At 38.4% G+C, this 26,340-nt stretch overlaps 1 protein-coding gene across 1 annotated transcript; it reads right to left on the bottom strand.

The window, feature by feature from the left end:
* Window positions 1-3,941: 3,941 nt before the first annotated feature.
* Window positions 3,942-24,223, bottom strand: LOC127798667 (serpin-ZX). Its single transcript, XM_052332199.1, has 2 exons — window positions 23,770-24,223; window positions 3,942-5,129 (listed from the first exon to the last, which is right to left on the bottom strand). Exons 1-2 carry the CDS (start codon window positions 24,157-24,159, stop codon window positions 4,350-4,352), a joined length of 1,170 nt encoding a protein of 389 aa, XP_052188159.1. The 5' UTR covers window positions 24,160-24,223; the 3' UTR covers window positions 3,942-4,349.
* Between the last annotated feature and the right edge of the window lie 2,117 nt (window positions 24,224-26,340).

Raw genomic sequence — 26,340 nt, 5'->3', positions numbered from 1 at the left:
CTAAAGAAATAATTTATATATAATTTTTGACATATTCACTTTTTATAAATATATTTATATATTTATATTTATTAAATAATTAATTTTTTTATTTTCTAAAGAAATAATTTATATATTATTTTTTACATATTCACTTTTTATACATATATTTATATATTTATATTTATTAAATAACTCCACCCACCCCCAGCCTGCCCTACTTGTCCCAGCGGCCGTCCACCTCCATTTTCTAATTGTCAGGAAAATTCTATCTTATTGCCTCAAAAGAATTTGATTTCCTTGATTTGAAGGAAAATAGTCTCACGTGACCATTAATAGGAAATGAGTTTTCTGGAAAAGAAATGCTATCAAACAATGCAAAAATTGAAAAATAGGTAAAAATTTTACCTTTTCCTTGGAAAATTTGGGCTATTAAACGCGCCCTTAGTTATTTTTGTTCAACCAATAGAAATTATCATAAATTATTACAGTCAAATGTTAACGACGATGTGAACAGAGTTTGACGAGGAAGATAAAAACTATTCAAAAAAATACCACAAATCATTATACAGATAAGTAAGTTAACGAGTTTTGAGAATTATAATAATAATTGTATGTATGTATTAGTGTCTATTGTAAGAGGTCAGGAAGTTGGATTCAAAAAACTTAAAGAAATCTATGTTTCCTGAACTCTAAGCTTCGTGGAATTTGGACTTCCCCGAATCCTAAGGTTCAGGGAAAGCTATGTTTCTCGAAACTCAAGATTTAGGAATTTTAGGCTTCTTGAAATCTTGTGATTCGGGGAAAGCCATGTTTCCCAAACTCAGGTTCGGGATACATGGCTTTCCCCAACTGCAAGATTCGGGGAAGTCTAGGGAAGTGTTTACTTAATTTATAAATAATTGGATAAAAAATATAATATAAAAAACATTAAAGATGTAAAATTATCACTATAAAAAATTAAAATATAAAATATAAAAAAATTCATCACTATTAATTTCCCTTTATATTAAATAAAATATATGAAAAAATATGCACTTTTTTTTTTTAGAAATTAAATTGTTCAAATCCAATATTTAGATAAAAAGATTAAGTATAAAAAAACATGTTAATCAGCCATATTTAATTAAAAAGTAGGTTTGAAAAATAATTAAGTAAAATATAAAATATAAAAAAAATAAAGATGTGTTTCCCGAACCCGTAAATTCTGGGAACTATGGATTTCCCGAACCCATGGATTCGAGAAATTCATATTTGTTTTTTTATATTTAAATATATATTTATTTTTTTAATTAAATTATTCAAGTGTAATACTTAATCTAAAATGAAGTATAAAAAAAATGTGTTAATCAGAACTATTTAATTAAAAATTAGGTTTGTGAAATACTTGTATAAGAAATAAAATATAAAAAAATTAAAGATATAAAGTTTGGGAAACCATTGATTTTTCAATCGTTGCATCGAAACTTCCAAACTTAAACCAGTTACAAAATCTAAAATCCGAATTCATTATCTAAAAATTTTGATGAGATGGGATAACTCCGATGACAAATAAATAATAAGCGATAGAGCAAAAAAGGTGATAGTGAACAAAGAATGTGATGTGTGGATTGTGGTTATGCGCAAGGTATGAGATATATGGAAGAGAGTAATTTTAGAATATAAATAATTATGAAAAATAAAAAAAATGATTGTCAAGAGTAATTATATATATATTTTTTTACTTATAGCTGCGAAAAACTTGCCAATAGAATTTTCCACATTCATATTCCAACGACCTGAACTTTACTACTAGGGTTGACCCCGATTCTCACCTATAATAACCCTTATGCCATTTCGGGAATTCTCTTCTTTCTTGTCTCAAGCAATAGGCTATTAGCCAAGCGCAGGCAGTGAGGCAGGATGGTAAAATTTGTTGTGTGCTATATAGATGATTACTAGTTAGTAAAATTTGAGGATAAATACAACTTTATTACTTCTTCCTCTTCTTCCTTCGAGGGGATGCCAGCGCTACCTTAAACCCTTGTGATCTGGTAGGCGTAGGAAGCGCGTCGCGTCGCGTCACATCTCATCTCATCATCATCTTCTTGCATTATTATTATTATAATTATGATGATGATAAATATAAGACGGTCTGTCTGTCTGTCTGCTGTCCAATCAATCCAAATATACTTTATGTTAATTCATTCACATTTCTTTTCAAGTTCAGCATAAAAGCGGTACCCTTCTTCTTCTAATCTAACCCCAAATTTACGTTTTAATGCTCCATTCACTTTATGTCAACACCCCTCTCCCTACTCCTCATTCCTCAAGTCTTTAATTATTTATTTATTGTATTTTTATTTTTATTATTATCATTATTGAATTTTAAATTTTAATTTATTAAATTTTATTTTTAAAAACTAATTTTTTATACATTAATATAATTTTTTAACTTATTTAATTTTATAATTTAGATTAATTTTAATATTAAATAATTTTAAACTTTATATTATGTCAATTTTTATGAATAAAATTTAAAAGAATCAAAAAAAATATTGAATTTTAATAAAAAGTAAAGTTTATTAACTGTAGTGATAAAACTTAAAATATAATAATTAATTTATTGTAAAATATAATAAAAAATTTAGATACCAACACTATAATTTACTTATATTAATATGTACTTTTGACTAAAAAAAATTCCTTTGAAAAAGAAAATTACGGATGAGCCCATTGTAATTTAAATAATTTTATGCTAGCCCATCATTCATAGATTCTTAAATGATTTAGTTAGTTGAAAATGTTATTTAGACACTTAGTTTTGATATCTGAGACAATATTTGTGCATTTATAAATTATATTATAAATAATATTAATATAATAAATATATATATATTAATATAAAATATCACTCTTAAGTGTTAAAATTGAATATCCAATCAATATTTCCAAAGCTTAGCATTGGAGCTTTTCACTAAAAACACAATATTATGGGTTTTGATTATTTTGAGTTTTTTTTAAAAAAAAAAAAATCAAGGCATAAAATAAAAACCTCAGTTCAAATTCAAATTGTCAAAAGAAAACTAAGATAAAATAAGGCTTAGGAGGATGGGAACAGGCAATGGCTATTATTGGCTGTAAAAACGGAGGATCCTCCCCGAAGCAGACAGTGGCACTTGCGGTAATTTTGTCGGGGATAGCAGTGGCAGTTTCGGTTTTGAAACTTCGCGCCACCCACGTGATCGCCACGTGGTATGTTGCCACAACCGGCCAAACACTAACCGCTTTTTATTGTTCATCCTTAAAGTAAGCATGTAAAGTTTCATTTAAAAAAACAAAAAGTATTGAAAATAATTATTTTCATTATTGTATCAATGTGAGGAGTGAGGAGATTAAGGCGGCAAATCTCACCACCATAGGATGGATGGGCAGCCAGCCGTAATAGAATTAGCAGCCCCAGCCCCAACTAGCAGTAGCTTTTTGCATAATTTTTTGCAAAATATGTGGCTCTCAAACATAATTCTGTAGCAATTTGAAGGGAAAATATTTCGTACAACTGTGATACTACATTATTAATATCTCATGATGGGTTGATCGTGTTTATTATTATATTTGCAAATGGTGAATATATTATTGACAATAATACTAGATATTTTACTTTATTTTTTAAAAATTAACGACATGAATCCACAATTTGCAAACATAATACTATATTAGTATGACTACATAATATATCATTTTCAAATTTAGTAGAGATAATAAACAGCACCCTAACAGTTGAAATGTCATGTTATACAGAATTCTTCTTCTATTTTCCAACACGAAGGGAGAGAAAGGGGCAGAGCTACATGCATCAATTTGGTCAAGGAACAGTGTCAGCACAGAAGATGGGCGGCTTTTAAGAAATATATATATATTATATAAACCATCCGATTCAAGCATCTGATCCGCCAGCAGTGCAAGAATAGCAAAGAATCACATGGTAAACAGGTTATTCAGATCTGCTTTCAAAGTTCAAACGTTACTACAAGTCAAGGCCACCATCCAAAAGTTAAACAGAAGAGTGGTTACGCACATTCATGCATCTTCTCGCAATGCAACACAGAGAAAAAGGCATATGCCAAACTAGTATTACAACACTATTTGCTCTGTGTGAGTGTGTGTCTGTCAAGTGTCACACACTCGATCCAAAGAGTAACCGAAAAAGATGGGTAACGATATCAAAAACAAGAACAAGGAGTGAAAAGATCAGAGGTATTCTCCTTGAGGGTTTTTGGCATTAGTAACACTCACATAAGTATCAACCAAATGTTTATGACCAGAGACTTGCTTAAGCTAAGGTTTCATCATCTACACACGGTTCTCCTCCGTTGAAACGATAGTCCGTGTCAACCTTCAAGGGGATTAAGCACATGGCCGATGAACAACACCACGCCGGTCATGTCTTCTCTAATGACAAACAAGAATGGGTGGTCAGCTACAAAATTCATCTTCTCTGTCATAACAATCGACCGAAGCATTATCGTGCCTGCAGTAGCAGCTGCAGCTTCCGTGCCTTCTTCATTAACTTCAATGAAAGATTTGTGGAAAATCTTTGAAACATACAGGTCCTTACCAAGAGGGGAGTCTACCATCTCAGTAAGCCCATCACCGGAAAAAGGCAAGACTAAACCTAGTTTCTTTAGAACTTCAGAAGCTTCGAACCCAAATGAAATCTTGAACTTTGGGATCCGGAATTCCCCCACTTCAACCTTCTGTTGTGGCAAGTGACGATCTAAGAACCCAGTTTCAGAACTCACTTTCTCCATTAGAGTTGTCAGTCCATCTTTTGCATCTGGCAGGAAGAAGTACATTGAAAAACTGCGCTTATCTTCACCTGTTTTGTATGGGAGCCCCAAGACCTTGAAACCATCAAACGCCCTAACCAGTTGCTTTTTTTTGCTAGTCATGAAGGGAACTTGAACGGTGCTGCCATTGAGGAGGTAGAAGTCATGGTCTTTTGTTTTCGATGCATCAAACTGCTCATTCCATGCTCCTTTAAAATAGAGAGCATTCGCAAAGATGAGTCTGGTAGAGCTGTCAACTGAACCAGGAGGAAGCACTTCCTTGATAAGACCACTGGTCTCCTCTTCAGCCCACAAATTCACTTCACCCATCACCTCAATTGCCTTCAACATGATAACAGAAAAATTTATGATAATACCAGATAACAAGAATAACAAGAAAAAAAAAAAAAAAAACAAGCATATAGGTAGATGTTCCACAACATAAAAAATATCAAACCAGTGGAAAAGCTAGTAAAAGTTGAATTAATTTATCGGATGCTGTTGTCCCATAAATATACTTAGTCCAATAGCCAGGGTTCATGGAGACAACAAATGATTCTATCTATTACATCCTTTTTTCTGATAACTCGGGGGAAACTGTCAATATTCTTTCTGTATCAGGAATGCCTTAAATATCACATTTCTGGAACCAATTCATATGTCCAAATTATTGGAGGTTTATTAGAGACTCATGTTCAAGGTTGTCTCTTAAGGTCTTGTGTTCAAGGTAACAAGAAGATCATGGCAATGACTAGAATGATTCATATATCAACAGAAGTGCCAACATGACAACACCCATGCTAAACAATATTCACCAGATTGCTAATAGAATTTTAAAAGTTAGGATCAGTGTTTCCATATGTCGTGTTTTTTGAGTTCTGAGAAAAAATCTTCCTCACTGGAAGAGTAGGTGCAACACCACAATGAAACATGGGGTATTTTCAAAATGTTGCCAGGCAAAGACATAGGAGGCAAACACATCAAATTACACATATTATTTATTTATTCTTTATTTGGAGTGGATCACATATATCAGACACGAAAATCAAGAGGACACAAAAATTTAATTTGGTTTGGTCTTAACAAACCTACATCCATGATCCCCAAATAACTGAATAAATCCACTCAATCAATCAACATGTACCTTTTCAGTGGAAAAACTACAAATCCTCTCACGGCATTTTTTTGGACAGACAAAATTGGAAACCTTTCCAATGCTACAACTCTAGATAATTGATTACTCTCTCATAGCTACCACATCATGGCACACACAACTCTAATAACCTGATTACATTCAGGAATTGTATCGTAATTGGGTTTGTAGTTTTTTGTCCAAAAACTATATCATCTTGATTGATTGAATAAATTTACACCATAATTATGAGATTATGGATGTAGGTCCATTGAATCTGAACCACATTAAACTTTTTATTCCTCTATCTCTTGATTTTAGTGTGTAATCTGATCCTATCAAATTGTATCAGAACCTGGTTTATCAGGGTATGTGATTTTATAAAAATCTAGTTGAGAAAAAGTTTACAAAAAATCAAAAATCAGAGATTGGTGATTTTGTTGCTAGAATCCAGGACCAACAACCAAAAATGGGATGAGAGAAACCCAATGTCATGCAGGAGGATCCATTGATTGGATGAATTAAAGGAAGTCTCATTGGAATTGAAAGGAACCAAGCCGTTTCCTATAGCCAAAAGAAGTTTGTCAATGGTCAAATTGATAGGCAGCCCATAACATTCCCCTACCAAAGACCTAAGAAATAAGGGCAGAATAGAGATATTGAAATGGGAGAAGGCAAGTGGTGCATGTGCAGCCAACAAATTCAGTTAAGGGGTAGAATGGGAAGAGCAAAGAGGGGGAGGCATGTGACGGCAATAGATTCCTTTAAATAGAGAAGCAAATAGACCAGAAGGGGGGAATTTTCTGGAGAGTATAGAGGGAGAGCTAGGACCTCTCGAAAGTCCACTTTCTTTTCATTTTTTTTAATTTCCAGCTTGTAGTTCCTTCGATTATCAGCGTCCTAACACAAATACAAGAAGTTTTGTTGCTTCCCATCGCTGAAGAGGAGACCAATGAGTACTCTGCTGATCCACAAGCATAAACTGAAAAGAATTGGTTGATTGCCAATCTCTTTAAAAAGGAGCTCAACCTCGCAGCCATATCAGTAACTGCAAAGATTCACTGAAAAGCAGCAGGACAGGACCCATCTAGACCATTAGAGGAAGAAGAGAGGCATCAATGGAAAAGGATGTTTTCCCCTTGCACTTTATTTGGGAGAAGGGTGGTGGAGTAGGGGATGAAACAGTACGCAATGAAACAACACAGAAGGGTAAGGAGAGCACCGTAAAAGTTGTCATTCGCTTTTTGTTTGAGAAGAATGGACCGTAAAGGAGAGTAGTTTAGCCTCGCTTTGTCTCGATAGAGAATGTAAGGAGATGGAATGATAAAGTAATACAAAGAAAGTAACAATTATACCCTTCTTTTCAAAATAATATTAGGTTTTTAAAAAATAATAAGGGAAAAATGTAAAATCAATAAAAATATTTGTCAATACTTTCCATTTTCCCTCTGGACACCCCAAATTTAGGTGTAAGGAAAAATGGAGTATAGGAGGGGAGGGAAGGGTATATCCTCCCATCCCCTTCCATTATGAAACTGTCTCCCAAACAAGAGCAAGACTTTTCCTTACCCTCCCCACCCCTACCCCTATCCAAAAAGAGGTAAGAGTATTCTATGAGATTTGGTATTGTTATGCCTAGTAATCGAGGAAGGCCCACGAAAATCCGAGTGGCGGAGTTGCAAATGAGCAAGTATCCAAGTGGTAGAGCTACAAAAGATCAGGTGGCCTGCAAATAATCATGTGGCATGAAATGATCAGGTGGCTTGCAAGCCAAAACCATCCAAACCAAGAAGATCCAAGAGAGCCAAATGGGCCAAAAGCCCAAGGGAAGCCAAGGACCTAGCCATGACCGAGTGGAGTGCACCCCACTCGGTCATGATTGGGTGGAGTGCACCCCACCCATCATTCATGGCCTTATCCACTCAAACCCCTAACAAACTCATTTTCAAAGAAGATCTCGCCAAACAACAAGTTATCAAGCAAACGTAAGCAAGGAAAAGGACAAAAGAACCACAAAACTGAGTGGAAAAGCCTCCACCCAACCCATGATCAAGTGGAGTGCAGCCCACCAGGTCATGACCGAGTGGGGTGCACCTTACCCAATCATTCATGGCTTTAACCCCTCTAACACCCAACAAACTCATCTTTGAGGAAGGTATCGTCAAGCCATAAGCCATCAAGGCGAACACAAGAGGAGAGAAAAGCTAAAAGGACCATAAGGCTGAGTGGAGATCCTCCCACTCGGCTATGACTGAGTGGAGTGCATCCCACTCAGTCATGACCAAGTGGAGTGCACCCCACCTGATCATGTTCATCAAAGTTCGGCCATGTAGACAAGAGACCCTCTTGGTGCATCTCTCAAACCAAGCCTGAGAGTCTCTTTTCAAGAAGAACCTCCTTGGGACCCACATGAATATTCCAAAATTCCACATAATATGCCAAGAATATGCTATCCTAGAAACGTGGGTTGGCCGCCACGTGTCCCCTCTCCCTCCTCTATAGAAAGGGGAGCCATTTCCTCCCTCAAGTAAGTTCATGATAGATTATGGAAGATAATCTATCTGCGTTTACTGAATTTGGAGAGAATTACAATTGAAAAAGAGAAACAAATGAAATGAAAAGTGGACTTTCGAGAGGTCCACACTCTCCCGAATTCCTTACTGCTCAAAAGATGCCTTTCTCCTTTACTATCTTTCCTACTTAACTGTTATTTCAGCCATCCCCCTCTAACTGATTCTGTTATCCCCACATGCCACCAGCTTGCTCTACCCATAATACCCTTTACCCACTTTTGTCGCTTCCTCCCTTACTCGTATCACCATTTTTCCCCTGCTTATTCCGTCGTTGGTAACGGAATTGTATGGGTCTTCTATCAATACCTCCCCCCATAGAACTCACCTTGTCCTCAAGGTGGAAATCGGGGAATTGTTGCTGGAGCATGTCGTAGGGTTCCCAGGTGGCCTCCAAAGGTGGTAGCCCTTTCCACTGAATAAGTACATCCAAGCCTCTGAGGTTCCTACCCATTCCCGGTCTCACACCAAGGACTGCCTCCGATTCTACTAACATTTCTAGTTCTTCATTGAGCTAGCTAGGGATATCAGTTTGGATGGTGGTTACACCGCAGGCCTTGCGCAATTGGGATACATGAAATGTGGGATGTATGCTGCAAGTCGTAGGCAAGGACAGCTTGTAAGCGCCTTGTCCAACCTTCTACTCCATAGCAAATGGGCCATAAAATCGAGGTGCTAGCTTCTCATGAGGGCGGGCTGCTAGCGACTTGCGGCGATATGGCCTGATCTTCAAGTAAACCATATCTCCCACTTCGAACTGAGCATCCCTTCTTTTCCCATCTGCCCCTAACTTCATCTGAGCTTGAGCTCGCAGTAATTGAGCCTTCAGCTCTTCCAACATCTGATCCCTTGCAGCCAGTTGCTGCTCCACTGCCGATACTGGGGTAAAACCCCTTTCGAACCTCAATAACTCCGGTGGCTCCCATCCATAAACGACTTGAAAGGGAGTAAGTTTGGAAGTCGTGTGGTACAAAGTGTTGTACCATAACTCTGCCCATGGAAGCCAGCTGAACCAAGCCTTCGGTTTTCTTGATGCAAAGCATTGGAGGTAGGTTTCTAGTGTCCGATTTAGTACTTCCGACTGCCCATCTGATTGGGGGTGGTACGCCATACTTCTGCATAGCTTAGTGCCCTGGAGGCGAAATAATTCTTCCCAAAAATGGCTCATGAAAATCATGTCCCTGTCAGACACAATAGAGCGAGGCACCCCATGTAGGCGTATCACTTCCTTCACAAAAACTGCAGCCACACTTCCAGTTGTAAAAGGGTGTCTCAGTCCTATGAAATGTCCATATTTGCTCAATCTATCCACCACAACCAATATCGTGTCCATATTTCCGGATCTAGGCAACCCTTCAATAAAATCCATAGCTATGTCTTCCCAAACTTGACTCGGAATAGGGAGTGGCTGCAAAAGGCCTCCTGGTGATAAGGCTTGGTATTTGTGCTGCTGGCAAATGGCACATTGGTTCACATAGCTGTGGATATCCTTCTTCATTCCAGCCCAATACACATTCGCTGCTATCCTCTTGTATGTCTTCAAGAATCCAGCATGCCCCCCCACACTCCCATCGTGCCCCTCTTGGAGCAATATAGGAATCAAAGTCGATCCTTTAGGCAAGTATAATCTGCCCTTGAATAAGAGCTGATTGTTGGCCCACTGATAATCGGGTTTGGCCAAAGGATTACGCTGTATTTATTGGATCAATCTCTGCACTTCCTCATCTGCCTCCACTTCCTTAGCTAGCCGTTCAAGTTGAATAACTTTAGGGACTGTTATTGCAAAAAGACCAGCTGAGTGATTGATTCTAGAGAGGGCATCTGCTGCCTTGTTCTCCCACCCGGGCCGATATTGGATGTCAAACTGATAGCCCATCAGTTTCAGCATCCATTTTTGGTGTTCGGGGCTCACCAATCTTTGCCCCATTAGAAACTTCAAGCTCCTCTGATCGTTGCGAATGATAAACCTCTGGCCCAATAAATAATGCCTCCATTTTTGGACAGCGAACACTATTGCCATCAATTCCCGCCCGCTCGTACACCGACTTGTTGCAGTTGTTTGGATTAAGGGCATGGCTGTAAAAGGCGATGGGGCGATGCTCTTGTATTAAAACAGCCCCTAAACCTGACCCGGACGCATCTGTTTCCACCACAAACTGTTTAGTGAAGTCGGGTAATGCCAACACTGGTAAAGAGGTCATAGCTTCCTTCAATTTCTAGAAAGCCTTTTCAGCTGGTTCATCCCAACCGAACCCGTTCTTTCGTAGTTTTTCCGTGAGAGGCCAAGCCAACTTTCCATAATTCTTCACAAACCGTCTATAGTACCCCGTCAGCCCCAAAAAACCCCGTAATTCCTTTACCGACCCCGGTCTTGGCCACTCCAGCATGGCCTTAACTTTGGACTGATCAGCAGCCACCCCTTCTTGTGAGATAACATGGCCCAAGTACTCCACTTCTCGCTATCCAAACTGGCATTTTTTCCTGTTTGCGTAGAGTTCATTTTCAGCCAACACCTGCAACACCTCCTTCAAATGCTGCTTATGTGCCTCCAAGTCACTGCTAAATACCAAAATATCATCAAAAAAAACCAACACTAACCTTCTCAACTGACCTTTGAAGACCTCATTCATGAGGGACTGAAATGTTGCTGGTGCATTGGTCAGCCCGAAGGGCATGACTAGAAACTCGTAGTGTCCCTCATGAGTACGGAATGCCGTCTTGGGCACATCTTCTTTCTTAACTCTAATCTGATGGTAACCAGCTTTCAAGTCCAGCTTTGAAAACACCTTGGCCCCGTGCAGCTCGTCCAACAGCTCATCAATTACCGGAATAGGAAATTTATCTGGCACCGTTACCTTGTTCAAGGCTCGGTAATCTACACAAAATCTCCATCCCCCGTCCTTTTTTTTTTACCAACAAAACAGGGTTGGAAAAGGGACTAGTACTAGGTCTAATAATCCCTGCAACGAGCATCTCTCGTACTAACCTTTCAATTTCATTTTTCTGAACATAGGGGTAGCGATAGGGCCTTATGCTTACCGAGGCAGCTCCCGGTTGTAAGTTGATAGCATGCTCTCGTGTCCTTCTTGGTGGCAGCCCATCTAGATCATTAAATACTTCACTGAACTCAGCCAACATCTGCTGAATACCCCCTTGTGTGACAGTCTTAAACTCCCCACAATCTGCCAACAAACACCCTAATTCGATGAGCACCCCCTCCCTGCTGTCCTTTAGTGCTTTCATCATGGCTTTTAATGTGACAAGGGTTTTGTTTAAACTCGGATCCCCTTGTAATGTAACCATCATTCCTCCTACCTTAAATCTCATAGTTAAAGATTTCCAATCAACTTGTACCTTGCCCAAGGTTGCCAACCATTTCATTCCTAGGATGACATCCAAGCTGCCCAGCTCCAAGGGAAGAAAATCCTCATTTATCTCTAAGTTCTGAAGAGAAAGAAGCACCCCCTTACAAATCCCAGCGCCCTGCACAGCAATCCCCGTTCCCATGATCACTCTGTAGCCTACCGTCTCTGACATTGGCAGTTCCAATGTCTGTACCAACTCAGCTGAAATGAAATTACGAGTAGCCCCGCTGTCTACAAGAACTACAACCTCATGGCCAGCAATCTGCCCTCGCACCTTCATGGTTTGGGGTGGGGTAAGCCCCACCACTGAATTTATAGACAATTCTATCACCTCTCCTTTAGCCTCCTGCACCTCCCATTCACCCCCTCCTTCCGCCTCCTCTTCCACCCCCAGCTCATCCTTCTCTTCGTCATAAATCACCATGACTTGTAACTCCCTGTTTTTTGCAGCGATGCCCAATAGAATACTTCTCATCACATCTAAAGCACAGGCCCTTCTCCCGTTTGGCCTTCAAATCTGCCTCACTCAATCTCTTGAAAGGCAGATTACCCCCTTACCAGCAGCCGAATTCCAGTGCAGCACAACCGCATTGGTTGTTGCTGGCTTTGGCGATGCTGATGGGGCAGCCGTGCTCACTGATCGGTGTTGATGCTGAAATGGGTTGAAGTGAGTTGTCCCCCTGTTTTGACCACTTCCGATGGAGCTTCCTCTGACTACCATGTTTCTTTCCTCAATTCGTTGGGCCACTTCCATGAGTTGATCCAATCCATTCGGCCTAAGCATTCTCAATTCCACTCTAATTTCCAGCTTCAACCCATTGATGAATTGGCCCTCCAACAAGGCCTCAGGCTTGCCTTCGAGAGGTGAAGCCAATGTTTCAAAACAAAGGCGGTACTCTCTAACTGATCCCCACTGCTTAAGGGCAAGGAATCTCTCCTCCAGGGTCCCCTCATGGATGGACCGAAATCGACTTCTTAGCATCACCTTTAGTTCTTCCCAACTCCGTACCCGCCTCCGCCTTTGTTCCCATTGGAACCATGCGAGTGCTGGCCCATCAAAACAGAGTGCTGCGGATTCCAACTTCTCCAGCTTGGACAACTGATTAACGATGAAGTATCTTTCAGCCCTGAAAATCCAACCATCTGGATCTTCCCCCTCGAAGATCGGCATTTCCAGCCGCCTTCCCTTGTAATCGGGCCTTCCTGCTCCTTCGACGCCCTCTACCCCCTCGCCTCTGCCCATTCTCACTTCCGGCGTTCCCTCCATGAACGAAGAGGAACCCAGCGGCAGCTCCGTCCCGTCCCCTCCTGCTTCCCTTTTCTCCCTCGCTCCTGTTCATCCCAATGGGCCATCAGGAGAGCGAATTGATCCATCAACGTGGCCATGTTTTTCTCAATTCCGCTCACCTTCTGCATTTCCGACTTCAACGAATCCAATCCACTGTACAACCCATCTTTCTGCCCTTCCAGGTCCCCTACTCGGTCACTCAGGTTCACCATGGAGATCGATTTTGTTGCTCTGATACCAAATGATAGATTATGGAAGATAATCTATCTGCGTTTACTGAATTTGAAGAGAATTACAATTGAAAAAGAAAAACAAATGAAATGAAAAGTGGACTTTCGAGAGGTCCACACTCTCCCGAATTCCTTACTACTCAAAAGATGCCTTTCTCCTCTACTATCTTTCCTACTTAACTGTTATTCCAACCATCCCCCTCTAATCGATTTTGTTATCCCCACATGCCACCAGCTTGCTCTACCCATAATACCCTTTACCCACTTTTGTCGCTTCCTCCCTTACTCGTATCACCATTCTGCCCCTGCTTATTCAGTCGTTGGTAACGGAATTGTATGGGTCTTCTATCAGTTCACTTATGCCCTCAAACCCTATTTTTGCGCCCAAGTACTTGAAAACTGACTTAGGCATCAAAGGATTTGCGCAACGACACTCACTTGTGCCCCTAACCAATTGTTCTCAGCAGGGCACTCGGTCATCAAGAGGTCACCTGGTCAGCAGGGCATTCAGTCATCAGGAAGGCACTTGATCACCACAGGACTGTCAAAATTCTCTGTTCTCAAACTTGCAACTCTCCTGATCATCTGCATCCAGACCTCCAAGTCTCTTGATCATCTGCATCCAGACTTACAAGTCTCCCGATCATCTGCATCCAAACCTCCAAGTCTCCTGATCATCTACATCCAGACTTGCAGGTCTCCTAATCATCAACATCCAGACTTACAATTCACCTAACCACCTGCATCCAAACTTGCAAGTCTCAAGATCACTTGCATCTGGACTTGAAACTCGCAAGATCATTCTAGGCTGAAGCTCGCTTTCCCACACTAAAAATTAATTGTTGTATTAAGGCAACAACAGGCGTATTTGATACTTTAAGTCAAGTCAAAAATTGTTAGATAATTGCTCAAATCGCAAACGAGTGAGATCTGATTTTTTAGGGAAACCCAATCCAGGAATATATGGGAAACCTACTCAACGTAGGAATAGGAAATCTGATTGGGTTATTGCCCATAAATAAGCCACCTAGTATAGGTTTTAGGTGACCACACCTTGATAGTCAAGGTTATTAGAGTGAGAGTGTAATCGTATTATTGGGGTTGTGTGTCCATAACGAGTGCCATTACTCCATAATTAGTGTCATCTGAGTGAGAGAGACCAATTATTTGGAGTTACGATGATTTACAACTTTGTTCATCCAAAAATTGTGTCATGAAAGGGTTTGTAGCTTTTCTATATTTAAAAACTACATAACCTTGATTAAATTATTGGATTCATCACATTATAGTGGAATCATAGACGTAGGTTTGTAGAGACCAAACCACCTTAAATTTTTGCATCCTCTTTATCTTGATTTCTATATGTGATTTTGTGATCCGATCCTAACATCTATTATATTGTGGACTCCAATATAATAAAAAATTTAACACCAACATATTTTTCAAAGATAAATTGCATTCTAAAGAATGATGAAATATACTAACATACAAATTGAAGAAATATTTAAGCCTAATAATTAACATACTAGTCACAACGCCTTGCATTCATAAGAAAATAATAAAATATACCAATATATAATAAGATATATTTTTGTTTATCTGAACTAAACCTTACATTTGTAAAAAAATAATAATAATAAAATATATCAAAAACATAGAAATAATAAGAAATGTTTTGCTTGTCTTTATATCACAACAACAAAAATCCAAAATCAACATAAGAGAAAATAAATAAGCATATAATCATTTTATTTTTACTTTCTTAGTAGTTTCAATTTTTAACTCTTTTACATAATAACAATATATCAAGCCTTAATCTCATTAGGTGTTGATATACTTATAACAGTCTTTTGTGAAACACTAATGTGTCTAAATAATTGTATACACGTCAACACCATATATTTGAATTAAAAATAAAGAAATAAAAAAAAAAGAACAGAATTATTTTCTCTACTGTCAGGAAAGTGTCCAACAATCATTATGTCCACATAATTGCCAACATTACGGATATCATGCTTTCTAAAAGTCAGTATGCTTCTTAACTTACATATTGAAGTACGGTATTATGAAGCTTCATGTTCAAAGATCTTCATATATCTGAAGGAATTTGTGTAAAACACAGCTAATAGGTCCAAGCAGCAATCAGTGATTCTAAAGGTATTATGCGGTTTTAGCATGATCTGAAAGGAAACTCCACATGTATTTGGTTTGACCCAAAATCCAAGTAGTGGATATCAAAATAGCAGCCCCTCCTGACATCCTCAACTTGTGGGATGAAAAGCCTTGTTTGTTCCAAAATCTCTATGTTAAAACAAAAAAACAAAAGGAAAAAAGGTAATTCTCAAAGTAACCGTAAATAATGGTTTTTTTTTTTTTTTTTTGGTCTTAGGTGAAATGCAGCATAAAGGATAAAAACTTGACAATTTGATACTATTTTACATAGTAGGCAAGAGCATCAGTCTGAGTATCCAAATGTTTGTGCTCATGGGAAGCATGGGATCATAGGACAATCCATGTGAGGGGAACACACGAACACAGGAGAATCCCAACATCAGTCTGAACTGGGCAGAGTAGAAGTAAATTTTGATAATGAACAAATACCCTGTTCATTTTGTAATTCAGTTAACAATTTTTTGTTGTTATATTTGATCAAGTATAATACTACTTAGATTTCTTATTCCAAAACAAGAATCACAATACAGTACTTTTTGGTAAATGAATCCATCCTATAGAGTGTATGAAATACTATTTCTTTGTAGATTATCGTAATGCATTCAGTTGTGTTGTTTCCCAACTACAACAATGAATTTATAGCGCGAGAGAGTGAAATGCAAGTGACCCAAGGAGCAAATGAGTCTTCTGAACTAAATGACTCTCAAGGTGACGAATGAGTCTCAGGACAAATAATGACCCTCCTTGTGACGAGTGACCTACTAAAAAAGAAGTCGGTTAGGGGCATGGGTGAGTGTCCCGCACGAACACTTCGACGCCTAAGTCAGTCTTTGAGAGTGTTGAATGCTTGAGCCCAAAGAGAGGGTTCAAGTGCAAAAGTGAGTGTGCCTTGAATGAGTAGGCAACCCTCCTATTTATAGAGGGGGAAGAGACTAACAGGTGGCGTGTGACCCACCGTTTTCGGCGAGCATCTCGAAAACATCTTGGGTCAGGTCTCTTGGAGCGGGAAACCTCCCAAGAAAGTCTCTCGCGTGGCTTGGAGAGAGGCTCCCGAGCTTAGGTGGCTCACGAGAGTCTTTCGCATGTCTTTGGCAACGCGAGTGACTTGTGGGGTCCTTTAGAGGGGTCTCTCAGTCATGCTTCAAGAAAGGCTTCCAAGGGGTCACTCGATCATGCCTTGGTGTCCTGCTTGACTGTCACGACCCCAAGGATCCCCAATGATAGATTAGTAAATATAATACTAGTTAGATTACATGCATTACTATATTTTAGACTACATGCATTACTATATTATACTCTAGATTGCTGAGAATAGTTATACTTCTCAGTTAAATAGGTTGGAACAACCTATAAATAGGCTAAGGTAGTTAGAGAATGTATGTTTGAAATGATAATTGAATTCAACTTTCCGACACATCAATTCTCTCTCAATTTCCCTCCCGTTTCCCTTTGCTTTCTCTCTAATTTCTCCCTTTCTCTATTCTATCTGCAACTCTCCCTCAATTTTTTGTCTATTATCCCCCCCCCCCCCTTTGTCCAATTCTCCTCCAATCCTTGTGTTCTTGGTCCTAATTACCTCGGATTCTCCTGATTTCCAATCCAAACCTCTCAGTTAGATAGGTTGGAACAGCCTATAAATAGGCTAAGGTAGTTAGAGAATGTATGTTTGAAATGATAATTGAATTCAACTTTCCGACACATCAATTCTCTCTCAATTTCCCTCTCGTTTCCCTCTGTTTTCTCTAATCTCTCCCTTTCTCTATTCTATCTACAACTCTCCCTCAATTTTCTGTCTATTATCCCCCCCCCCCCCTTTTTTGTCCAATTCTCCTCCAATCCTTGTGTTCTTGGTCCTAATTACCTCGGATTCTCCCAATTTCCAATCCAAACCCTAGGCTAAACCTTAGGTATGTGCATAGTTGTTAAAGGCGCGCCTAGGCGCAAGGCACCAGTTCGGCGCCTCGCTTAGGCCGAGGCGAGGCGCCTAGGCTCGCCGCATGAAACTACTTTTAATTGAAACTTGGGCAGCCCAATTCCTCCCCTATTCTTGGTTCCAACATGCATACATTACAACATATTTACATTTCTTTAGTTTAAGTAAATGTCTACATTTTTTTTATTTATATTTTACCTTCCATTTACTTTAATACATAAATATAAATAAGAAAGTACCCCCCATTTGGATTCAATAAAAATATTTAAAATCAAAATCCATAACAATAAGAAAATAGAATTTTGGTTTTAGTACAAATTCGGTATTTAGCAATTTTACCACCCTCAAAATACATACCTACTATTTCTTGAAAAATTCATTAAAAATCATTTTAACAACAATGAATATTAGCTATCAAAATACTGGGAGATAATTTTTCAAAATGAAAACATTTTCTTATATGTCTCCTTATAATGCGCTAATCTTCCAGACTTAGAAAAATAGCATTTTTCAAAATGAAAACATTTTCTTGATTGTGGATTTGTAGTGTTTATATGTTTGTTTAGAACTTTGAGTTTGAACTTTGATGATGTTTCTAGTTTAGAATTTGCATGAAAAATGAATCAACTTTGATGATGTTAGTTTAGAATTTGAAGATAATTAATCATTAATGATATGCATGTGTTATTATTGATAATTTGATAGTTTTTTATGATTTTACAAGATTTTGAGTTTTTTTTCTAAAAGGTGCACCTCGCTTCGCAAAGGCACGCCTCGCCTCGCGCCTCAGACTCTAGGACCCTTTGTGCTCGCGCCTTTCAGAACTATGGGTACATGACAATTTGGTATCAGAGCCATCGTTCATTGGTCGTTAATGTCCAACGGCTATCGACAATTCATTTGTGATTAATTTTCGACGATCTAGGCTGCGATTATCGACGACCCAAGCTAACTCAAGAAGCTACCATCTGTCGGTGGTCCTCGGCCAATGGTTAAGATTGTAGCAAGTAAGGAGTCACAGATTGGAGGCAGATCAAAGTGATCAGGATCCTAGTGATCGCGATCAAATCGGCAAATTGTGGGGATCCACTACGATCGGCTTGGAATTGTGCATTGTCGATCCACGGCAAGTGGTGCGATCGAAGTCGATCCTTTCAAGTGATTCAGAGCAGTCAATCCTTGGCTATAATTTTGGTTCGAAATTTGAAGGCAACTTGGCCAGGCGGCTTCAATGTTGCTTCCAACAACTCCTAAAACAGTTCAGGTTGATCAGAATCTACTGACGAAGCAGACTAGAAGATTTCCGGCCATAGATTCCACTGCAATCACAACCAAAGCATTCATTACTCGGCCATGAGTTCGAAAATTCAATAGTTATTCCAATCTGATTTTGAAGAAATCAAAGCCAGATTCCAAGCAGAGCAAATCGATCATTGAAAGCAAATTTAGACAGTGATCCTTGGCTACTGATAGACGATCATTTCTGATATGTTTCTGAAGGCATCAAAGACTGCTCTCTCAGCTGCAACAAAATCGACGGACTTCAGCTGCTACAATCGTGATTCAAGAAGGCAACCTTTAGCCATTATCGGAATTGATTGAGCAGTGGTTCAGAAGATTCCGATTCGAAGTCCGACGACTTATAGTAGCGAACCAGTGAAGAGAATTCCACAAGCATTGATTCCAATCGAATTCTAGGTTGCGAGTAAAGGGAAACAAGAGGTTGATTTCGGCTTTGAAATCTGGTTAACTTTGTTTGAATTGGAAAGGCGAAGAAGAGCAGGTGCTCCTCGACTATTGAATTGCATTTGAGGCAAGTATAGGAGACTGTTGCAGTAAGCAAGTCAAGAGGTGGAATAGGATCTATTGCCAAACGACTCATTTTGCTGGGGAATTGAAGGTCGCTAACTATTGTGAGGCGATCGTTTATCTTAAGCGATTGTTGTGAAACGGATGCAGAGGAGAAGTAATTCCAAAGGCCGATTTCTCTGACTTGGAACTACTTGATTGTTAAGGATCTAAGTTGTTCATTGCTGTCAATTTCAGATGAATTCTAAGACTGCATCAAACCAGAGCCGATTAGGTCACAGAAAGTATTGAATTCAAGATGTACATAACTCATATTCCTTGGCCTTCCACTTGTCCTGCTCATGAGATTTCTACCATGGCTAATAGTGCATGTGTGAAACAATTGGAGTCTCAACTATAACAGAAGCATGGTACAATTTCAATTTCAGTGGGATATAGTAGAAATCATGAGGAGTTTAGCTAGAATCATGAGACATGGGAAAAGAAATTTAATAATAAGTTCAGTCAAATGCATGAGGAAACAAGCAATGTGATACAAGAAACATGCGAGGAAATAAGCCGTATGTTACGTGAGCAGCTACAGGAGTTTGCAATGATGCTGTCTAAGAGGTATCAGGTTAGCATTCTACCTGAATTCTTCGATAGCCCGAGAAGAGACATTTCAGATGATTATCTCGAAAGTTCTAACCAAGAGATGGTTGATTCAGACAATCAATCATCAGGATTGAACGACCATAACAAAGAGCTCTTGAAGAAAGACGTGGTTAAGGAAGCATTACAGCCTTAAGAGTTCCTTAAAATGCAGCAATCTAGGGAGAAGTCAAGATTATGGGAAAATGATTCATTGCTTATCCTCAAGTTTGAGCAGAAGAAGTATTTTGATTTAGGAAGTATTGAAAAGAAGGTTGACTGCAATATTAGAGATGATATTGGCAGTGAAATGCATTCTCCAAAGGGAAACTATAACAATCAGGTTGTTAGGGTAGCAAATCCAAAGGAACCACCTGATCATTTGAAAAAGAAGTTCATGTAGAGGAATATTCTAGCTAACATAAAGAAAAAGGTGTTGCTGAATTATCTACATGGAATCAGGAAGTTTCAACTGAAAAATCAGTCAATATTAAGGAAGTTGGCACTAGAGTCCTTCTGCAAGATTCTGATTTACAGAGATCTAAGGAACCAATTGAAGTGAATCTGTCAATGGCAACTCAAGATTCTGGAGATGAAAGGAGATTGGATAAGGAGATTTGTGCAGACCACATTTTACAAGGGTAGGAAACTAATGATTTTGCTAATAAGTAGGCTATAAATCAGATTGAAGATGAGAACTGCTATGAAGATGGGAACTATTATGAAGATGGCTTTCATGCATTTGATATTCCAGCCGGGGATATTGTTTCATCAGATAATCCAGCTATAAATCATGTTTGGGATGAAGGTCGTGATGGAGGCCTTGTTTCAGCCATTGAGGAACCTGTGGAACTTTCTCATCCCTTCCTATGCAATCAGTACGTTCGAATAGGAAGGGCAATTATAGGAATGGAGACTGGGACACCATTGGAGGAGAAAATTGTGGAAGATAAATCTTGGGTGTATAGCAGTGAGCATGAAACAACTCGGAAGGAAGAGTTTTCTGTTGTTTTATTTGTTTAAATTCCAATTGGTGAGCTGCAGTGTCAGAGCGACTCTTGATTGGCAAAGAAATTTGAGTCCCTTACTATCACTAGAAATGGTATGATTGGAGATATATCCTCAACTGAATTATCTTCTAATGTTGTGAAGGTGTATGGATTTGATAAGGAATTTCAAGGACAGTTGGCAACTGGAGGAAAGCTAAGGGAGATAGCTGAAGAAGTTGAAAGTTTTGCTGTGGGGAACAAAGCTCTCGCTACTTGCTTTGTTCTTACTCCAACTGGCCAATTTGAATTTCTGTCTATTGTATTGAAGGATGGACCGATGGTTGGGATTGGTGTCGCAACAACTCCTAGTTCTAATGCTCACAAATAACTTTTGTTTGAGTATCCAAGGCGAGTCTACAATTCTCCATTGCTGCATCTCCAAGATATTGTTGATATTTTTGCAGTAGAGAATGGCAGTTGGTTTGTTAAGAATACCTTAACTACAGCTATGGACTCCAAGTTTCAATTGCTAACTATGTCAGTTTGGGAGTGGTTGATCATGCTCTTAAATTGAAGACCAATCTTGATTGGACAGCTATTGCAAGAGGTGGTTACATTGGGCTTGAACTCAATAAGGTCTCTTCTATTGAAGTTCTGGGTCAACTTATGCTTGGAATTGATCTTGAGAACCTAAGAACGAAAAAGAAGAGGCCTAGAAGAAGAAAGAAAGAAAGAGAGAGAGAAAAATAAAACAAATAGAGAAAGTTAGTATTGGATAGGAGTAGCGGTCAATTGCTGCAAGTTCTTGGAGACAATAACTCTCTCAAGGAGAGGGGAATTATTACGACCCCAAGGATCCCCAATGATAGATTAGTAACTACAGTAGTAGTTAGCTTATATGCATTATTATATTGTAATCTAGATTGCTGAGAATAATTGTATTTCTCAGTTAGATAGGTTGGAACAGCCTATAAATAGGCTAAGATAATTAGAGAATGTATGCTTAAATTGATAATTAAATTCAGCTTTCCCTCACATCAATTCTCTCTCAATTTCCCTCTCGTTTCCCTTTACTTTCTCTCTAATCTATCCCTTTCTCTGTTCTGTCCGCAACTCTCCCTCATTTTTTTTGTCTATTATCTCCCCTATTTCTATCCAATTCTCCTCCAATCGTTGTGTTCTTGGTCCTAATTATCTCGGATTCTCCTGATTTCCAATCCAAACCCTAGGCTAAACCATAGGTACAAGACATTGACTTGTGCACAGCTCTTGGTGTGGCCACGAGTCTCGCATGCCTCACATGGCTCGCAGTTGGGCTCTTAGCATGGCTCTCAACATGACCCCTGACCCGCATGGCCAAGGATCTCTCACATGGCTATGACACTCACTTGGTTAGTAGGCCTTGGCACGGGCTTCTCGCATGGCTAGGTGATGCCTTAAGATGGGTCGATGGCAAGTCTTCCTCATGCGCCTTGTGTGCAGTTAGTGGCGGCCAAGGGGGGGGGGGGGGGGGGTCTTGATCACTCAATTATAACCAAGTGACCTCTTGTTTCGCATACCTAGCACCCACTTGGGCCTTGTCTTGTACCCTCTTAGCCTCACATGGCCCAATTGGCCGAGTGACTTCTAATTGACCATCCCCAAGCCACTTTACCCTTGGCCATTTGGTCCACTTTGGCCTTCTTTAATTTCAATTACCTGGCTTACTTTCTTTGGGTGTAAACCCATTTTCTCATATCTAGGGCCGATTATTGGGCATAACAAGTTGAAAACTAGTGCACATATAGGCTAGATGTTTGCTGTAAATCTTCATGTTTAAAATAAAATTTACCACAATAGAACAAGCTAACAGAACTAGAAGGAAAGAAACCTGGCTCCGAGGCCACACAACACCTTCACCCTGGTGAGGCTAGATAGAACGAAGCATCAAGGAGCAACAGTTAACACATGCCCCTGAAGTAGGGATGACAATTGGTACAAGCCCCAACGGGTGACTGCCAGGCCCACCTCAAATGGGGCAAGTTGAACATAAAATTTTCTCTAACGACACGAGTATCAACAAAAAGAAAAGATCTCTAAAGGGGGGCAGGCAGAGAAAGGGTACAAGAGTCTTTGATCTGCACATAATTTCAAATTATTTCATTCTATTCTATTTACATATAATTTTTTCCTTTCCTTCTAAAAATAGAGATTTTTCCCTAAAGAAATAAAAGTTCTTCAATCTTCAGATTTGTTCATTCCATTGCAAAGTCTATGATAGATACTCTGTGACTGATGATATTTTATTCTTAGTTTTCAAAATTATTTTATTTTTCATTGTATTTTCTTGCATTATTTTATTTTTAAAATGTTAGCGGTACCATAAGATGTGAAACATTTATGCGGTGAGAAAATTCTGGTTGAGAATACAACATAAATTTTAGAAATAACTTAATTTTTATATAAACATTAATTGGGTAACAAATACGCAATAAGCATCCATGCCCAGTGGGGATGGGGTCCCTGGTCCAAACCCGATTATCGCCTTTCCTACCTTAAAAGATGTTGGAAGAAGTAGGCCCGAACCCAGAGTTCAAGGGCAAGGAAGATGCATAACTTTCTCTACACGGTGTATTCCTTCCTTGTATGTAATGGGGTCAACTCAATGACTCTGGTAGCATAACTACTGTATCCCCATCCCAAAGGTCGAAATAGGAAGGAAAAATAGCTCACTTCCAGGTCAGATTTGTTTGGCCAACGACTACATTTCAGTTCAATGCTATTAGCTATGCTCGATCAGAACTTAAATAAGTATCCAATTTGGCGCACAAGGAAAAAAGAAATGCATAATTGAACTTATTAGTTATTACAGAGAAAGAACTGACCTTGGTCTGAAAATCAACATTACTCGAAGCAGCCTTGTAAGCCGTGTCGACCACCTGTTTGAAAGAAGGTTTTAGAGGGAGAGAAAGGTCAATCCAGACCCCGTTGGCGAACGACAGCCGCGGCCCACCGACGGGTCCTCCGTCAGCGAAGACGAGGTCAACGAGCTGGGAAGAAAGAGAGGAGAGGTCGTCGGAGGATCTGGCGCTGAGGAAGGACAACATCTGGTCAAGGGTCGGGCCCTTTGAGCCGGAGGCGATCAAGCAGAGCACGACGTGGATGGAGAGCGGAGAAAAGACCAAGTTGGTGTCCTTGGCCTCGTCCAGCGCCACCCGCTTGGCGATGCTCAGTGAGACGCCGGTTTGGTTGCCGATCGCTTGGCGAAGGTCCATTTTTTCGTCACTTTTGAGAAGAGTTGCACTCTGTCGAAGCAATTGCCGGAGAAACAGAAAGGAAGGTCGGGTACTTATTTGAACGGTCTGCAGATCGGAACGACGTCGCATCGTCAATGCGCGTCCAGGTGTCAGATGTCTGGACCTTTTCTTAGCTATTAAGCATTGGGAATAGGAAAAAGGGACATATTGTTCAGCGGTTAAATGTTTTTTGATAAATTAAAAAAATTATCATGATAAATTAACAATATTCCCTCACCTTATATTTATCTCTCTTTCTCCTTTTTCTTTTTCTCCACCGACTCTCTCTCACCGTCTTTCTTGTGTCGTCATCTTCTCATCGCTACATCCTTCCTTCCTGTGACAATCAGTGAGCAATAACGATGAGAAAAAAGCGATGAAAGACGATTGTTAATGAAAAATAAATAAATAAAATAATTATTCAATCCACTCATAAATCTCTATAAAAATTCTTATACAAATAGCATTACTTTAAGAAAAATAGTTAGTAAAACAATTGTTTCTTTTTCTTACTACCAGGAGTCAAATTTGCTACCTTTAAATTTGGCAATTCTTAGTGCATTTGTCAGGCCTATGCCAAAAACTATGTCTAAATTCGTAAATAAATTAAGTAATTGAAGAATTATTATTTCAAAAGTTGATATCTTAAATTTTGACGAGACAAGGTAACTATTATATTAGATAATATTTGTTTTTAATAATTTTAACTACCTCGTAATAGTCATTACTAAGTTATTATTGACTATTACTAAATCATTATTATATTAAGAGATAAAAAAAAATGTATCGTGTGATTAAGTTAATTTTAATGGTCACTAAGGCTTATTAAGTTTAATCTAAATTATAAAAATAATAATTTAAGTTAATTTTAATTTGATGTGGCTTTTGTGATGTTACCGGTCATTCATTCTAAATAAATTATAATAATAACTAAATCAACTTTTTTTTTTTTGAAAGACTCCATTATCATAAAATCAATCTCACTTGGACAATTATAAAACTAAGTCAAGTCTAACCCTTTCAATAAATAAAAGTTGACTTGATTAATTACTATAATTGTGGTTAATTTAAATATATATTATGAAAAATTATTTTATTAAATATTTAATTATTCAGGATGATTAAATAAACCTAATCAGGTTGAAATGGTATCTAATTCAATAAAAGGGTGCAATAAGAGTAATATTCAAAATGGAGATGTTGATTTATTCTTGAATTACTCTACAAATAAAAGATCACTTTTATATATAGATACATTTTACCATATTACTGAACGTGTGGTCAAAATTCGTATGCCTTAATTATATTTTTATCGTAAATTTACGGAACATTATGATTGAGATAACAAATAAAGTCATTTAAGAAGCAGTCACAAAAAATAACTAAAGTGAGTATCATTATCTTTGATATATGACATATATAATTAGGATTTATCTCCATAAAATAGAAAACTAAGATAACATATCATGACTAACATTATTTGCAGTTATGATTTATTCCCACTTAATAGGTCATTCAACACTTACCATACGAATAATAAGCAGATCACAGCATCTCTAAAAAAAATTAAGAAACTATGAACTCCTAATAAGACATTGCCAGTGGAACCCGTGAATATGTTATTTTGCCACCACTGGCTTACATATTGTCACTTGAAGCCTTCTTGACTTAATTATGATGGAGACTTTGAGGTCAAACTTGGAATAGTATTACGTTTGTTTTGCAAGTTGCACGAAAGATCTACCTAAGTTAGATGGGGGATATGTTCTTCCATTAATTAGTCTTAAAGTCTTGAGGGCTCGTGACTTTGCATTATCCCCATTATATTGTGAGCTAAATTTCATATACCATTCATGATATTTGCTTAAATTATATATACCACCTTTATGTTTTAAAAAATGTTGTCTATCACCTTTACTGTTAAAAATTCACTTGAATTGATCATTTTATCATTGTTTTTCTAATAACTAAGCCTTTTCTCTCTCTTATTTATTTTATCTTCTTTCTCCTCTCCCTCTCACAGTGATCAATTTATTTGTTATTTACTCTTTTTATGTCTCATTTTCTCATCTTCTTTATTTCTCTCTCGTTATAAATAGGGTTTTAAAAACTCATTAGGATTTTTTTTTACTTCAATTTATTTCTTTTAATATTTTTCTA

The sequence above is a fragment of the Diospyros lotus genome, chromosome 4 (genome assembly GCF_014633365.1).
Source record: "Diospyros lotus cultivar Yz01 chromosome 4, ASM1463336v1, whole genome shotgun sequence".
Lineage (NCBI taxonomy): Eukaryota > Viridiplantae > Streptophyta > Magnoliopsida > Ericales > Ebenaceae > Diospyros > Diospyros lotus.
This window is presented reverse-complemented; position numbering and strand designations above follow the sequence as displayed.

Coding starts and splice junctions, on each gene's coding strand:
- LOC127798667 (XM_052332199.1), bottom strand. CDS start 24,159: ATGGACCTTCGCCAAGCGATCGGCAACCAAACCGGCGTCTCACTGAGC. Junction 5,130..23,769: donor ATGTTGATTTTCAGACCAAG/GTCAGTTCTTTC, acceptor ATCATGTTGAAG/GCAATTGAGGTGATGGGTGA.